The 17,421-nt window shown below is 41.0% G+C and overlaps 3 protein-coding genes across 3 annotated transcripts; 2 read left to right on the forward strand and 1 right to left on the reverse strand.

Annotated features, from left to right (window-relative positions):
* The first annotated feature begins 121 nt into the window (after positions 1-121).
* On the forward strand, positions 122-11,105 carry phf10 (PHD finger protein 10). Its single transcript, XM_041939795.1, has 12 exons — positions 122-246; positions 1,128-1,237; positions 1,761-1,891; positions 2,085-2,168; positions 2,352-2,476; positions 2,607-2,756; positions 2,899-3,008; positions 3,102-3,249; positions 3,643-3,795; positions 8,350-8,458; positions 9,238-9,426; positions 9,612-11,105. The coding sequence occupies exons 1-12, from the start codon at positions 175-177 to the stop codon at positions 9,707-9,709; spliced, it is 1,479 nt and encodes a 492-aa protein (XP_041795729.1). The 5' UTR covers positions 122-174; the 3' UTR covers positions 9,710-11,105.
* A 229-nt stretch (positions 11,106-11,334) lies between these two features.
* On the forward strand, positions 11,335-14,030 carry psmb1 (proteasome 20S subunit beta 1). Its single transcript, XM_041934306.1, has 6 exons — positions 11,335-11,509; positions 11,902-12,009; positions 12,386-12,467; positions 12,794-12,923; positions 13,223-13,329; positions 13,433-14,030. The coding sequence occupies exons 1-6, from the start codon at positions 11,409-11,411 to the stop codon at positions 13,616-13,618; spliced, it is 714 nt and encodes a 237-aa protein (XP_041790240.1). The 5' UTR covers positions 11,335-11,408; the 3' UTR covers positions 13,619-14,030.
* A 1,477-nt stretch (positions 14,031-15,507) lies between these two features.
* psmc3 (proteasome 26S subunit, ATPase 3) lies at positions 15,508-17,416 on the reverse strand. The gene is made up of 2 exons (XM_041961096.1): positions 16,434-17,416; positions 15,508-15,967 (listed from the first exon to the last, which is right to left on the reverse strand). The coding sequence occupies exons 1-2, from the start codon at positions 17,376-17,378 to the stop codon at positions 15,629-15,631; spliced, it is 1,284 nt and encodes a 427-aa protein (XP_041817030.1). The 5' UTR covers positions 17,379-17,416; the 3' UTR covers positions 15,508-15,628.
* Between the last annotated feature and the right edge of the window lie 5 nt (positions 17,417-17,421).

Raw genomic sequence — 17,421 nt, forward strand, 5'->3', positions numbered from 1 at the left:
ATAACAATCATGATTAAGATGTAGCGAGATAAGTGCTCATTCCAGACCTTCACTCCAGTCCAGAAGGTGGCGATTACGTGCCTTTATGTTTGCCAACTACCTCAAAAACCTTTCAAGAAGAAGAAAACGAAGAATTGGCTACTGAGCTAGCCTAGCTGCAGGTTTTAGTGAAACATGGCTGCTGTGCTCCCTGTTAGACCGCCCTGCGATAGCAACCCTGCCACTCCCGGAGCACAATCCATAAAGGTGACATTTGTATCCCGCAGAAAAAAAAGAATAACAACAAACTCTTTTCATTAACCTGAAAGGTGGCTTGCTTAGCTAACGGCTAGTTAGCTTTCTAACGACTATCCCTGTCCATGAATGGCAACCGTTATCGGCGCTAGCATCACCCCATTGTTTTTAATATGTGTGTTGATTTTGTGTTTACAAACATTAATGATTTTTTTTTATATCCCTATAAGATAAGACGTCAAATTACGCAGGTGTAACGCTAAGTGGTGTGACGGCAGCAACGCTAACCGTTTTCTGTGCCCTTTCCTGCCCTGTTTCCACCAACTCTAATGTTAAATCTAAGCTCATGCCTTTGTGTTTTTGTTTGATATCGATGTAATTTTGCTCACGAATTGCATGGTGTTTGTGCTTAAAAATAGCTCTGTATAGGGAGCCAAGTACCCCCTCATTCTGTCCCAAAAGGGGTCCCACTAACGTTACAGACAGGACCTGAATCTCCAAAAGTGAACACATTCATGTAGACTGGAAAACTTCTATTTTTGCGGTTTTATCTTTGCCTCCTCACAGACTAGGTGTAATGTAACTACCTGGTGGCGTTACAGGATTTTTTTTTTCTTGAATTGTGTACCAAGACGGTTTAGGAAAAAAAAAGAATGAATGTCTAAAATTTATACTGCTGTTTCAGGAATAATGCCATTTTCTCTGATTGCTGAGAAGTGATGCTGAGGTCTGAGGATGTCCAGAAACGTGCACTGTTTGTCTGAGCATGCTCTTGTGTTATAGGTAGTCCTATAACACACTGTTTTATAAATGGCTGTTGTGGTTCCTGCCCTAGGTACAGTTGACTGGTGATATTAATATTTATGGTGTTCTGTTCTTGTTTTGCTCTGCAGGAGGATGTAATAGAAGAGGAGTCCAATGATGGCAGCCAGATTCCCAAAAGGAGGAGAATGGGTTCAGGGGACAGCTCTCGAAGCTGCGACACCTCAAGTCAAGACCTTGGGTAGGCTTGCTTGATGTGTGACATGCAGTAACAAATTAGCATTTCAACAAACTCTCAGAGGTGCAACCACATCAGCAGATGCAAGATACTTGTGCATTGAAGACTTCATGGCTGTGTGTGCAGAGCCAGATATAGTGTTGGAAAAAATGCAAAAGCTACATCCGTTTCTGGTCAAGCATTGTAAACGAGGAGCATTTGCCCAAATGTGAGAGTAGTGGGCTCCCGGAGTGTTCGAGCTGCATGTGGAGGCTGTCCTGCAGATGATCCATTCGTTGTGCAATATTGCGTTATATCAAATTCATTGATTTTCATTACATTTGGAATATTTTCTTACTGAATTTTTTAAATTTTAGCATGATTAGACTCTCTTTCTGATGACAAAATGTGCTTAAATCATAAAACACAGAATTTAGAAAAACTTCAAAGGAAAACATCGAATTTGGGGAAAAAAATGTAACTGAATCTGGAATCTTTTAAAGCGTTTTTACCCTCCACCGCTGTTGTCCCTCCTCCCCCCTTCCAGCCCGACATATTTCCCAGCAGAGAACCTGACAGAGTACAAATGGCCTCCAGATGACACAGGTGAATACTACATGCTGCAGGAGCAGGTCAGCGAGTATCTGGGAGTCACATCTTTCAAGAGGAAGTACCCTGGTAAGACTGAAGTAAAAATCTAAAACAGTATTATACCTGGTGATAACACTTGTTCGTTTCCTAATATTATTACTGGATTAGTACAGTAATAATTGTCTGCTATCTTGCTGCTGTAATGACACTTCTTTATTCTTGTTCTAACGAGGAAAAGAGTGAGGCTGACCAGTGATATTGTGTCTATGTCACTCTGTAGATATGGAGAGGAGAGACTTGTCCCACAAAGAGAAGCTTTACCTGCGTGAACAGAACGTCATTACTGAGACACAATGTACTCTGGGTAGGATGCACACTCCTCTGGCATTTCAATTGTTTCACTACATGGAACAAAATCCTAACAACATTTATAGTCTTGTACCTTGTTTACAAGATTTTCTTTGTAAATAGCATTTGATCACATCTGTCATCAGTGTGCTTGATGTAGGCAAAGTGTGCACAGAGTGTGTCTTGTGTGTGTTTTCAGGTCTGACAGCTCTACGGAGCGATGAGGTGATAGATCTGATGATAAAGGAGTATCCCACCAAGCACTCTGAGTATTCAGTCATACTGCAGGAGAGAGAGCGACAGAGAATAGCTAAAGAGTACTCTGTAAGTGTCCCAAGTAAAGAAGTGTCCTGGGGTTGATGATTACAGTGGCTTTTTATATTCTAATAATGTATTCAATCAACATACATGTGTGAACATATCTCTTACAGTCTTTGTATGTCGTTTTTTGTAGCAAATGCAGCAGCAGAACCCTCAGAAGGTGGAGGCCAGTAAAGTTCCCGAGTACATTAAGAAGGCAGCTAAAAAAGCTGCAGAGTTCAACAGTAACTTCAACAGGGAGCGTATGGAAGAGAGGAGAGCTTATTTTGACCTGCAGACACATGTAAGTCCAACGTGGGAAGACAGGGAACTTACTTACTGATATTCGACAGAGATTCAGAAAAGAGCTTTGTGCATCATTAGCCACGTTTTCTGCAGAACTTTTTTTTTTTGACATGCATTGTGTTTTATGTGTTTTTCTCCAGATTATCCAGGTGCCTCAGGGCAGGTTCAAGGTACTGGCTCCAGAGCTGACAAGGACGGGGCCCTACCCTGTGGCTCTCATACCAGGACAGTTCCAAGACTACTACAAAAGGTACATTACACACTTAAAAGAGTGAACATTTCTTTTTTCTGGATAGACACTGAATGTTTTAGCCCTGATGCATCATTGTGTTGTGCATGACAGGTACTCTCCCAATGAGCTGCGGTACTTGCCATTGAACACAGCTCTGTTTGAGCCTCCACTGGATCCAGAGCTCCCTGCACTGGACTCAGAACCTGACTCAGATGATGCCGAGGATGGCAAGGAAGACAAAAAGAACAAGAACTCATCTGTAAGACATGAGCCGTTGTTTTATATAGGCCATAGGTAGATTTTTAACACACACATATTATGCAATTTCATCAGAAGTTATTAATATGATATAATTTGAGTCTTATCATTGCTGGTTGCACAATTTCAAGTAGAATCCGATCCAAACCCAAACATTTCAAAATTTTTGTCCAAGCCCGGCCAACCCGTCAGGTCCCGATGGGCTCAGTTCGGGTATCCACCCTCTTAATACAGAATCTTAATAATAGAAGTCTACTTCACAACTATGCAAGCAGTTATGTGATAGATTCTCATGTCCCATATCAGGATCATTTTCCTCTACCAAACTTGACTCAGATGTCTGCAGGGAAATACATGATTGTGCTTCGCCCTTTCCTCTCCTGATCCTATACAGGACAGTTCTTCAGGCAACACGTCAGATGTGGAGAGCCAGGAGGGAGCAGGTGGACAGGGCCACAAGTCCAAGGGCAAAGACAGGACATCCACACCGGGCAAAGACGGCAGCCATCGCCATTCTGCCTCCCACAAAGCTACCCCAGGGTACAAGGTAGAGGACAAAACCACCTGAACTCTTCTCCAACAACAGCAGCAGCACTTTTCTACCCCCTCCTCCTCTTTCTACTACTACTACTCCCTTACTCCATCCATCCCGCCACCCCTCCCTAGCTTTCTTCACTTTGTTCTCCGGCTTCTACAGTTTGTCAGCTGGGACAACCAGGTCCACACACACACACACACACACACACACACACACACACACACACACACACACACACACACACACAGAGTCACAGTTACACGCTGCGGGGTCTTGTCTTCGGTTTTTGTTTTTATGATTGCGACATGGCTTTTTTTCCCCCTCTTCTTACCAGACTGTGAGCAATAAGAACATTTTAAAGGAACAGTTCACTTGTTTCTTTTTCACTGCACTTTCACTTTTTTGGGTTTTCAGTGAAGACAGAGTTGAACTTTAAAAGTTTTTTTTTCTTTTTGAATGTCTTCAATATACCTCTTGTCTGTCCTCACTTGTCAAAAAAAGATTCTTCCAAGACAAGTAAGTGGATGTTTTGGCTGCTAGTTTTCCTTTTTCATTTTCGAAAATAAGTCTTTCTTATACTGATATAGAAGATATAAACCACATACAGTTTGTGGTTGCTTTTAAAAATATGATTGATGTTAACACTAGAGATTTTAACATTTATATCTGAAGTGTAGAATGCACTTAACCCTAATGTTTTAAGTGTGTATTGGTATAATGATATGCTTTGTTTATACACCATGTGATGTACTGTTAAAATGTTAGTAAGTATCAGACAGCTGTATGACATGGGGTTCAGCTATCCCTATGTCATCTTGGAGAGATGAGGACTTGCTGACCTTGTTCACACTGTTGCTGAGCTGAGCTAGAAGTAGTCTGTATGCTGTCTGTCTGGGTTTGGACTTAAACAAGCCTCTAATTTTTGTTTAACACCCAGTCATTGCACGTCTCTGGGAGTCATTTTAAATATACCCCTTGAATTTCATCTAATTGTTCAAGGGACTGTAGATGGGAAAATACTATTATTTTAGTGAACATGTACTCTGTAGCCCTCTTTTGCTAGCCACATTGATTTCTGTTTAATTTTTCCAGTTCTCAACCTTGCAGAATTTCCAACATCTTAAAATATGCTGTTAATGAGAGTATATTGAACCTGGGTAAGTCCAGTTGAGTTCAGCTCAGCTTTGTGGTGTGGGCATGGTCCCATTTTCTAGTGTCTGTTTTAAACAGTTTCAATGTTTTTAAGTTTGATTTAACTTAAGTTGACCTTCTTTCATCAGTTATTTTGAGTATGCTGTCTCAGCCTACAGATATGGCATGTTTGCAGAATTCACTTGAATTAGTCAGTGTCATAATATCCCTGTACTGAACGAAAGAACCTAGATATGTGATAGCTTTCAGGCATTTGACCCATAATATTGTTACTCTGGCAAATCAGATGAAGTGAAACGCCCCGTAGAGCTGAACTGGATTGATTTTTTTTTCATCTATTTTTCCGCTTTTCAGAAACTCCCTCTAGATGAAAGGTTTATTGATTTCTAATGACTTGTATGTCTCTGTGAAAGACACCACATGTGACAGCAAAAATTTTGAGTCAGTGATGCAGCTGCTAGCTGATTAACGTTACTTCGCTCTGGTCTGGCTACCATCTCCAGTGTGTGCAGCGGTTAATGATGACCTCATGACTAGTGGTGTGGTATCTCCCAAACAGCTCATTAATAAAAACTAATAATGAACAACAAAGTTGGAATTAGATTAATTGCCTTTGCAGAAGCGTTTTGTTTATAATGTGATACATGTTGGATGTTACATACATGTTGCTTTAGCAAATGTCTAATTCACTATTAACGTGACATGTTCAACAACCTCTTTGTAGCTTATACATAGACGTTATGGAGATAAGAATAATGGATAACAATGGTGTGATGCAGTATCAAACAGTAATATGGCGTTAATTACAGCAACATCAACTGCAGCAGATTATAGTCACTATCAGTGTTTTTGCCCTTGATATTGTTCTCACCAGACAGTTCTGGTTTGATTCTCAGAAGGAGCTCAGAAAGTTTTGTGATGTAGTATATCAGAGGGCCATGGTTATCACTAAGAGTTACGTAGTTTTGTTTTGAAGGCTTGACAGCAGAGACATGCTCCCTGACATGTCAATAATAGTAAAAACAAGGTGTTTTCTACAGTCCACAATCCACTGATCGGCAGCCTTTGTGTCTCTGCTTTATGCAGCTTATATTAAGACAATACTCATGCTCTTTTGTGACAATGGGCACATAATAGAAATTTCTTGAAGTTTGTAGAATCTGTTGATGATAATTGCCACGCTCAATTTCAAATGCACAGTTCATGTGCTGCTCAGGCCTTTGCAGATGAAGGTTCTGCCGCATGCTTTTCCGTACTTTAACACTGCATTAACATAGAAAGTCCTCAGTATTACACAATCAAACCCTTTGCTCCTCCCTCTGCATCTCTGATGTGAGAATGTCAGAATGTCACATCTGTTTGATTTTTTTGTCATTTAATCAAATTACTGCGTTAATCATCTTAATATAGTGATAGTGCATTTACATACTGCTTTACCAAAGCAGGATTCTGTTGTTTTACTGTGTAATCCACTAGCTGTGGATGAGTGTGTGGTCAGCCACTATCAACTTCTCACGTAATTGTGTCTCTGTGTGTATGCCTCTGTATTTGAATTATACGTAATATTTAGAGCTATATGATGCCATACAAAACAAAAGGAAACCAAACAGATTATATAAAAGTAAACATGCCTGAAAGTGAGCACCTTTTCTTTAATGTGCATAAAAAACAGCATTTCTTGTGTTGAGCAAATTCAGTTAATTTAGAATAAAACTCATTCAAACTAGCTAGATTTGACCTCATGAACTGCTTATTTTGGATTTTTCTGTATGGATGTTTTCATTGAAGAGATGGTTGGACTGTGCGAGCATCCAGCAGACTTATTGAACTTAATGACTTGTTGGTTGAACGTTGCCTGTAACGTTAGCTTTTCATGTGGCCACAATCCTATTTTTTAAGGTTGCAAAGATTCAGTTCACAAAAGCAATAGGAATGATCCTTTGACTAATGATTTCAGTAATGTAGCAAGGCCTAAGGTATGACCTGTAAAAGTGTTGCTAGAGCATATATTTGCAAATGCGTAAGAATATGTACAGTTGAAAAATGGCCGTAGGGGGCTCTATAAAGCTCCTCCTTTTTCCTATTTCCCTCTTCTGCTGCTGTTCTGCTATTAGTTTAGTTCTCTGCTTTGTTTCCAGTCTTGGATTTCCATCATTACCAAACCTTGTCCTTTATTGACCCATAGTTTTGTACCTATGACTGTTTAGTCTAACCTGTTCACTTCCTGTCAGGGGACATTTTAATGAAGGATGTCACTATCTTGTTGCATTAGAAGTAACTGGACATGATGCACATTCAACAAATAGTCCACGAATAACAGGAAAACAAAGGGATTTTTACATAGTACATTTTTAGTTAATTTTGCCATGTACCAAGGAGTGCACCTTCACCCCAAAATCAAAAACAGATTTTTGTTTTTTTTTCCCTCTTGCCTGTGGTGCTATTTATCCTGCTTATATCTGGAGATATCAGCTGTTGAGATGTCTGCCTTCTCTCTGAGATAATTGAACTAGATGCACTCAGTTTGTCTTGCTCAAAGCGCCAAAAACTTTTGAAAAACTTAGCATTGTTCAGACATCGTGACCCAGTTTCTCAAGACAGTCTTCAGTTTTGAGCAGTTTCATACAGGAACTATTTTCTGTCTACCCACCAACTGTATCGCTGAACAGAAGGACGCATGCATTCCTGTTTTAATTGCTTGGCTTCATTGAGTATCCATGTTTCCCTGTTTACTTGTGTGCCATCCTGATTTAAATGTCCCCAAGTCTTCTTATCTCTCTGCTGTAGTTCTTTCCTCTCTAACTCTCGTGGAACTGAAAGGTGTGTTGCATATAAAGCAACTCCAGATGTCCGTATCCATGTCAAATAACATTCAACAATCTTTTATGATAAGTAGTGGGTGATGTAATGCTTTTCATATATAAAACAGCACTGCAAGTTCCTCAAAATCAGCCACCACTTGACCAGAAGATTACAGATTTTACATGATTGCAGGAGAGTTTGTTAGACACCATACACCTTTCTTGTGTCTGTACTCTGCAACATATTTTAATTTCCTGGTAATTTGTATGCTTTTACAGTTTATTGTGAGGAATTCTGTATAGTACCCAGTTACCTGGGGTTGCACCTTGCTACAAAGGCTCTGTAATGCAGCAAAAAGAACTTACAAACAAGAACTAGGTTGGCTTAGTTGGACGGCAGCTTTGACACCAGGTGATTACATTTATATTTCAACTGTATAAACCAGATGTCATGTAATTCCCCCAAAAGTAGAAAAGGCCTTTGTTAGTCAAGATGAAGTGGTCTTTTTGTTTTTTTTTTTTATCCAAGCATTACACATTTGTTGAACTACTATATTGTCCATGACTGCAGGATACCCATGGTTTTTATAGCATTATTCTGCCCTTGCAGCCTAAGGTCATTCCCAATGCTATATGTGGCATTTGCCAGAAGGGTAGAGAGGCCAACAAGAAGGGCAAGCCAGAGGCTCTCATTCACTGCTCCCAATGTGATAACAGCGGTAAGTTGGCACTGTTGATTTTAAAGGACACTTCCCCGTTTTTAGACTTTGTTTCAGCACTTTTAATGCCAAGTGTATTTGTTTTTGTGTAAATTGTGCTCCAGAGAGTAAAATTATTAATAGAGGCAGTAATCATAAATTGCTGTGACTCTCATTCATTTGACATCAGTGGTACATAACACTAACAGATCATTGAAATGATGAATCTTCTCTAGCATCAGTGAAAGGAAATGTTCAGCTGTCCATTGCACCAAATTTCATTTCAGTGTACATAAGCAAGCATTTCAGGAAAGTGTGTTTACTGCCTTGTTTAAATACTGTGTGGGTGTTAACATTTGGACAGAAAAGCTTGTGTAGTGATGTTTTGAGATGGTCCTGATTTATATCAGTGGGTATTTTATAGCTGCAGATCAACTGTAGCTTTGTTTTTATAAGTATTCCTGACAATACATTGAAGCTGATTTTAGGATAGGTGTGAGTAGATTTTTTTATGTTTCTGCCATTGAGAGCTTTTGTGTTGAAATCCTCTAAAGTAATAGGACAGTGAATTCATGTGTGTGTGGATGGGTGGGCCTGTTCACATTCTGTCTGTATTTGTGTGTTTTGCGTTTTTGTCTGATGTGCTTCCTTATGTGTGTCTGTATGCATGCGTCATGTACTTATTTCTATATATACGTGTGTGTGTGTGTGTGTGTGTGTGTCGGGGGGGTCTGCATGTCTCCGGCTCTGCCTATGCATGCTTGCTTCTGTGCACGTGTTTTCGTGTCCATAAACTTTAGGCCACCCGTCCTGCTTGGACATGAGCGAAGAGCTGGTGGGTGTGATTCAGACCTACCGCTGGCAGTGTATGGAGTGCAAGACCTGCACTGTGTGCCAGCAGCCCCACCATGAGGACGAGATGATGTTCTGCGACAAATGTGACCGAGGATATCACACATTCTGCGTGGGCATGGACTCCATTCCCACCGGTGAGTGCATGGACACATGCAGGCACAATGTGTGGTGGGCAGACACAGAGAGACAAAAGCAGACTTGTACACACAGAATTTCCGTTACAGTCATTCCCTTACTTTGACTGCTTTTTAAAACATGGCTTTGTATTTTTGTTTGTCTCTTTTTAAAATGTTTTAATGGATTCTATCCGTCTCCTCAGGCCTTTGGGTATGTGAGGTCTGCGACAAAGATTTCACCACACCCAAGAAGAAGGGAGGAGCCAAAACACCGAAGAAGTCCAAGTCAGCGAAAAAATGATCAGCAGCATCATTAACCTCAATACCTTGGCCAAATTCTACACAAATGTCCTTTGTTCAATCATTTGCAGAAGCTGTAAAATGTTTAAAGCATCAGATCACTGTGAGCCCAAAAATAAACAAAAGTGCTGCTCTCCTACCAAATACCAGCAAACCGAACATAACATCTTAACTTGCTGTTGCTTTTTCTTCATCGGTTGTCTTTAAATGCACAGGCTAACACTAGAAAACTCTTTTCACATCTTTTCTGTGAAAGCTTTGATAACATCGGTAAGGCAGACCTATAATTTGAATCACAATCAGTCGAGAAACCAATATATGATGATACCTCAAATGTACATGCTCAGAAAGTTCAGATCAGATGTTAACTGTAGTGTAGTAATATTAGAGATTGACTGATTGGCTGAATTCCAGACATCATGTTTAAATAAGGTGAACAGCTAAGATGCAAATCCAATCCATCCAAATGTAGTGCACTAAATCCTGTGATTTGCTAACCACTAACAGCATCAGTGCTTTCCTGCTTCATTAAACCAGTGAATCTTGTAGTTTCTGTCTCTTAACATTTCTGCAGTGATTGGCTGTTTGCTGGGGAATTGTTTCAGTTGAACAAATGGTGCTTTTGATTCTGTACTACTGGAACAATCAATGTTAACAAGAGCTCACAGCTGTTTTTTTTCATTATTCAGTTTCAGCATTTTTGAATGTTTTTGTACCTTATATACTACAGTTGGTGTTTTTAGCTGACATGTATTTAATGTGGCTGGCCAGTAAAGAGCAACCTTATTTAAGTCTTATCTTGAATAATGACATGGTGCTTGTGCTCCTGTGTGATGAATAGTAATGGACGCTGGCCTCATGGCTGCAGGAGTTTTCAGGTATTTATGTGAAGGTCTGGATTACTGAAACAAGTGTCTGACATTAAGTCTATTGATTTTGTTTTTAACCCTCCACTATGAATTATTATACCACTCACTGTAATTACATTGACAGGAAATATCCATCAGTTATGACTAGATCTTTTTGCAGTCAGTTTGTAATAAGTTTTTGTAATTTTTTAAAAATGATTTTGTCTATTTTCTGTTGTATTTCAGTAAGCAGGTTGTTAAGGAATATCTGTTGCTAATGTCATAGTCACTGAATTAAGTGTGCCCCCCCCCCCAATAAAAACTATTTTAAAAAGACTTATTTATTAGACAGTTTCATATACACAGCCACTGTTGCAACAAATACTGCTGTGTTTTTAGCCTTTAGTGGTCCCTGAGTGTGTGAACAATTTATTTCTTCCACCCAGTGGCGATTTTAGTATTAAGTTTTAAGGCATTGTGTAGTACAGATAATCTATATTATCTACTAGTCATTACACACAGTCTTAACATTCTGTCCAGCAAACTGCAAATCTGTATCATGTAATCATTTGGCTTTTCATAAATCTTATTTTCTCCCTTTTTAACAGAAACAAATTAAAAAGAATAACACAATTGTTAGTAGTGAGATGTGAGGGAAAATATTTTGATCTCCGTAAAATCTTTGAAACAACTTTGATGCTGTACACCAAACAATCTATGGGGGCGCTCTCGCACAGAACACAACTGAACATACGGCTGTAGTGACAGTAAAAGAAAAGGCTGCCATATTGCAGTGATACAGCGAGTTTACCGGACCTGAGTCTTTAATACCGCTGGCATTCTGTGATAAAAATGCTTTCTGCTCATGCTTTTGGAGACCCCGGGAAGATGAAAGACTATCATTATACCGGTCCAGTAGAGCACCGGTTCTCACCATATGCTTTCAATGGAGGGTGAGTGTGATTTTTCAACTGCTGGCTCGTTAGCCTGCTTGTTAGCTGGCTAACGTTTACATCTTGTTTGACTGTGCTAACTAGCTAAAACAGATTAGCACACGGTATGCCATCGGAAACTAAACAAAGCTTAAGGTAATGAAAGTGTGTGAACAGAGCAGCGTTTCTTTGTCCAGGACTTTAAGCGTCAGTTTATCTAGTTAGCATTATCAAGTTAGCATTATAGGCCACAAATTGAAAGGGGAAAGATAAGCTAATAACACAGTTTCAGTTTCGAATCAGTCAGTTGGTAAAATTAGCTTCCGTTTGGGACAACAGTATATTCACGTCCTCATCGTGCGGTGGTTTTTAAGATGAATAAACTAGTTTCTATTTCCCCCCCTCTATTTCAGAACCGTGCTGGCTGTTGCCGGGGAAGACTTTGCCATCGTAGCCTCAGACACCAGGCTGAGTGAGGGCTACTCAATCCACAGCCGGGATTCACCAAAGTGCTACAAGCTGTAAGTGTGCAGAGTCACTGTCAACGAAGGAAGGAATGAAGCAGCATAGCAGATCGGCAGTGTTACGACACCATGAACCGTGAACTATTTTAAATCTATAGCTGTTCCACTTACCTGTTTTTTTTCATACTTCTGTTCAAATTCACTAAAAGCCTTTATAAGGTCAGTTTGGAGCAGAACCACCAAAGTAACTGCAGCTATGGTCTGATGCTCTTAAGATGGGGGTGTAGTTGGTTTCTGCTTGGTGCTCAGTGACAAGCTGCAGTGCCCCTCAGCAAAGCTATGTAGCTGCATCTAAAATCACTTGTCATCACAATAAAATGAAGAATATGCTGCTCTGACCTTCACTGATTTTTTTTTTGCCTTTCCCTGACAGGACAGACACAACCGTCATTGGCTGCAGTGGTTTCCATGGCGACTGCCTGACTCTGACTAAAATCATTGATGCCAGACTAAAGGTGTGTTGTTGCAGCAGTTTTTTTTGGTTTCATTCTTTATTTAGTGTCATCCCTAAAATTATGTAACTCTGCTAACTGTCCTGCCTCTGCTTGTACATGAGCAGAGTCTGTCTGTCTGTTCTATTTGTATCTAAGACAGAGTCGCCATGAGGCTGATATTCTAATGTGTCTTTTAATGATGATGGTTGTGTTTTTATGATGTCTTTGTTACCTCTATTTTAAGTTTTATTGAATTGCCTTCTGCACACCTACTAGACCGACAAAGGATGTCACAGGTTACTTAATTCTTACTAGCACTTGAACTGATGTTCCTTCCCCTCTCTCAGATGTACAAACACTCAAACAATAAAACAATGACCAGCGGAGCCATCGCAGCCATGTTGTCCACCATCCTGTATGGTAGGAGGTTCTTCCCCTATTACGTCTACAACATCATCGGAGGACTGGATGAAGAGGGTGAGTACTTCAATGCTGCCAGTATTATGAGGAGTAAATGTTATAAGTAAATGTGTCATTTTTGTATGTGTATGTATGCACTGGATCGTGTAAGTGAAACAGCGGCATATTCATATTTAGGCTGTAGCTGTGTTTCTGGTATATGATGAATGCAGGGGGCGGGGGTTGTGTGGGTTGTTACATATATTGTGCTTCATTGTATTACACAGTAAGTTATCTAAGGTGGAAATTTTACAAAGGTTTGACCATGTTCTTGTTATGACTATTTTTATTTGCAATAATTCATGTCTGTAATGCAGGCAGAGGGGCAGTGTACAGTTTTGACCCAGTGGGCTCCTACCAGAGAGACACCTACAAGGCCGGAGGATCAGCAAGTGCTATGCTACAACCGCTACTAGACAACCAGGTAAATAACAAATACTGTCATCAGGTTTGCAGACCATGCAGTACTGCAACCAATTTTTCTCATAGTGGATGAGTTACCCTCATGTCTGTCTCTCCTTCCACAGATTGGTTTCAAGAACATGGAGGGTGTACAACATGTTCCTCTGACTCAGGACAAGGCGGTTCAGCTAGTCAAAGATGTCTTCATCTCAGCCGCGGAGAGAGATGTCTACACCGGAGATGCCCTTCGAATCTGTGTCGTCACTAAGGAGGGCATCAATGAGCAGACCATTCCACTAAGGAAAGACTGAGGGGGGTGACGTTCCCCTTTTTGTGCTTTCCTCTCTGGTCTGTTCTTCCCATATTCACCCTGTTGGTTTGGCCGCTTAACATCAAGTTTCTGAAAACAGGAGTGCTGATCCAGTTGATGCTTTAACTGGGGAGCTGGTATTCCATTTTTTATATGCACTCTCAATTTACATCCATTAACATCAACACTTTTTTCCTGCTTTCCACAAGTATCCCCTTCAGTTTCTGCTATTATTACAACTTTGGATTTTTGGTCGAGCAACCTGATAGTAGATCAGCACTCCTGTTCTGAGAAACAAGGAACTCTCTTCATCCCCCTTTCCTACACTCTTGCTCTGTTTTTCATTATGTTTTGGGAGGATAAATACTCAGCTGTTCTTTTTACATTCTTAATAAATGTAAAGAATTCTAAAATTTGGTCTTGTTCATTTCATGTCCCATTTCATGTCCCCTTTGAGACACAACATTCCCACACCCTCAGGAAAATGACAAAAAGGAGGAAGACAATAGTTTTTTTTTAAGTCAGCTGCTTGGCATTACCGTATTAGTTAAAATAAGGATTGCCAGGCTAAGAGCCCTGACAGCCCTGATTCCAAAAAATATAGGACTGTGTAAAAAATAAACAAAATGTGATAGTTTGCTAATCCTTTTTGACAAATCTGTTTTGTCCACAACAATTGAAAACAGTACAAAGATAATATATTTAATGTTTTCCCTCATTAACTTGATCACATGATTGGTGCGGTTGCTTTAATTTTTTTTAACCATTCACAGCAAATATATGGAAGATTCCCCAAAATGTACTCCTGTAGACTTTGAGCCTTTCTCACTGCAGACATTTTCACTTGTCATAGCAGAAAGAAACACAGTTGGAAGTACTAATATTAATGATGGCAGCATTCCATTTCAATGTCCCAGTTTCAGGATTCTGGTTTCGAGCAAGTGTGCCCACTAGAAAGGGATACTGGGATACTTGCTGGGGATAAGTTATCATTAGCAAAATGAGTCACACCTGTGTATTTCCTGCCAAGATAAGTGAAGCTGTGTCCCACAGATCCTCAGCAGGTTTTTGTCATGTCGGGTGTCCACACCAGAAAAGTGACAAAATAAACGATACTCAAAGTAGACATCATGCACACTAAATGTTTTGAGTGTGCTGTTGACGAGTGCTAGTCTCCCACAATGCAATGGGTAAAGGAAGACCTGCTCACAACTGAAACAATTCAAAAACATTTTAGATAATGTTGGTGAAACAGCCCAAAAAAAAATTCTTGAAAAGAACGTATTAAATTTTAGGTGGAGTAGTTGGATGTCTCTTTGCAAACTTCAATTGCCAATAGCTTTCCAAAGTTGCAGTAAAGTATATTGATAGTGTGTATAACTGCTAAAATGGTATACTATAATGAGTGCATTGTACAGATATGGGACAGTGTTTAGCAGGGCTGTGGGACTGGCACACTTGAATGGAATGTAGCCAATTTGAATGCCATTAATGACCCCCATTATTTTCCTGTTGTGATGTCTGTTATGAAAAAGGCCTTTTGTGTTGGCATATCTACATGGTTCTCCACTGTTCCATTAACCTGTTGGTTTTGTGCATTGTGTTGTAGACTGATTTGCACCTGTGGCAAACTCACACTGCCTGTGCTCAGGGGTGACTGATAAAACATCAACATTTATCTATTTTATTGTTAAGTGTTGGTTAATTTTCTGGCATTGGGTTAATACGCTTGCTCACACAAAATGCATGCTTGCAGGTAGGAAACCACTTTGTACTAAACTTACATTGGGCTCCTTCCCAACTGCTGTGTTTAATATTTTAACATCTGTGATAATGTCCTGCACCACTTGAGACAATGAAAACACAGACTCTGATCACTGCTGAGCAGGAAGAAACACAACACTTAGTTCTGACATTTTATTTTTTTTAACCCAAGTAAATCAGCAACTGTAACAATTGTTTCATTAATCAAAGACTCTCTCACACACAAAGACAGACACAGGCAGTGTCCTCAGGCATAGTACTGAAGGTTAGCCTTCTTCTTAGCTTGGACCTCCAGGATTCCCTCCATGTAATCCTCATGGTTCAGCTCTGTGGCCCCACGGCGCAGCGCGATCATGCCGGCCTCCACACACACAGCTTTGCACTGGGCTCCGTTGAAGTCGTCGGTGCAGCGAGCCAGCTCCTCGTAGTTGACATCGGGGCTGACATTCATCTTGCGGGAGTGGATCTGCATAATGCGAGCTCTGGCCTCTTCGTTCGGCATGGGGAACTCGATCTTTCTGTCCAGACGGCCTGAACGAAGCAGCGCAGGGTCCAGGATGTCCACTCTGTTGGTGGCAGCAATCACCTAAAAAACATAAAAATGTCTGTAGTTACACTGTGGTCATCATGCTGTGAAGCCATGCCACAGTGGCGATTAAAAAGACAGGAAAGTTGTTTAAGGTTTGTATGTCCATCCATTACACTTTCTGTGTAGATTGTTCTGTGTGGCCAAATTTCACATTTAAATTCACTGTACTTCATTTCTGCTGACTCTGTTTGCCGTTTCCTGCATAAAGAACATCAGCATATGAAGAACAGTAGACCTCATACAAGGTTTTTGCACCTTGACACCTTTTCTATTATAGTAATAATAATATGAATATTTGAAATACTGGATTACAGTCAAGAGATACAATTTTCTGAACTCAAATGTACATTTATTTAATTTCTACACTATTCTGTTGTCTGTACTGCATGACAGTTACAGAGTCAGATTTCTCCCATATGAACAAATAAGGAGTTTAAACAGCTTTTTGGAGCAGCATCTTTACCTTGACCTGCATGTTGGGCTGAAATCCGTCCAGCTGGTTGAGCAGCTCCAGCATGGTCCTCTGAACTTCTCTGTCTCCTGCCTTCTCGCTGTCAAACCTCTTGGTTCCGATGGCGTCCAGCTCATCGATGAAGATGATGGATGGGGCTTTCTCTTTGGCCAGGGCGAAGGCGTCTCTCACCAGCTTGGCTCCATCTCCGATAAACATTTGGACCAGCTGTGGACCGGCCAGCTTCAGGAAGGTGGCCTTGGTCTGAGCGGCGCAGGCCCTGGCCAGGAGGGTCTTCCCAGTGCCAGGTGGTCCGTACATCAGGACCCCTTTGGGTGGCTGGATGCCCAGGTTCTCAAACTTTTCCTTGTGGTTCATGGGCAGGACGATGGCCTCCACCAGCTCCTGGATCTGCTTGTCCAGACCCCCAATGTCGCTGTACTGCTCTGTGGGACGCTCATCCACCTCCATGGCCTTGACTCTGGAGTCATACTCGGTGGGTAAGGTCTCCAGGATCAGGTAGGAGTCTTTGTTGACACCCACCAGGTCTCCGGGCTTCAACTTCTCGGCGTCCACCAGCCCGATCACGGGCAGGAAGTAGGTCTGTCGAGTGGAGGTCTTAATGACGGCGCATTTTCCTTTCCGTTGAGAGTCCAGATCCACATTAGCACCGTCCTCCTCCTGGTCGTTGGGGTCCACGTCCAGCAGCTCGATTACATTAGACACAAGGTACGGCAGGGTTTTGTTCACCTTTATCTTCTCCGTGTTTTCTTTGATTTTATCCTTCATAGCCTGCAGCTCGTGGGTCACCCGCAGCACCTCGCTCTTCATAATCTTTATCTCACTGTCGAGGAGACGAGTTCGCTGAACTATCTCCTCTGTGGACATTTTTAACACTTCTTCGCCGATTCCATCCTCCACCTCGTCCCAAACTGATTTGTCACTCAGCGACGCCATCTTTGCTCTGACGGTGAGTGAACTGTGACACGGCGGAAAATAA

The sequence above is a fragment of the Chelmon rostratus genome, chromosome 1 (assembly GCF_017976325.1).
Source record: "Chelmon rostratus isolate fCheRos1 chromosome 1, fCheRos1.pri, whole genome shotgun sequence".
In the NCBI taxonomy this organism is placed as follows: Eukaryota; Metazoa; Chordata; class Actinopteri; order Chaetodontiformes; family Chaetodontidae; genus Chelmon; species Chelmon rostratus.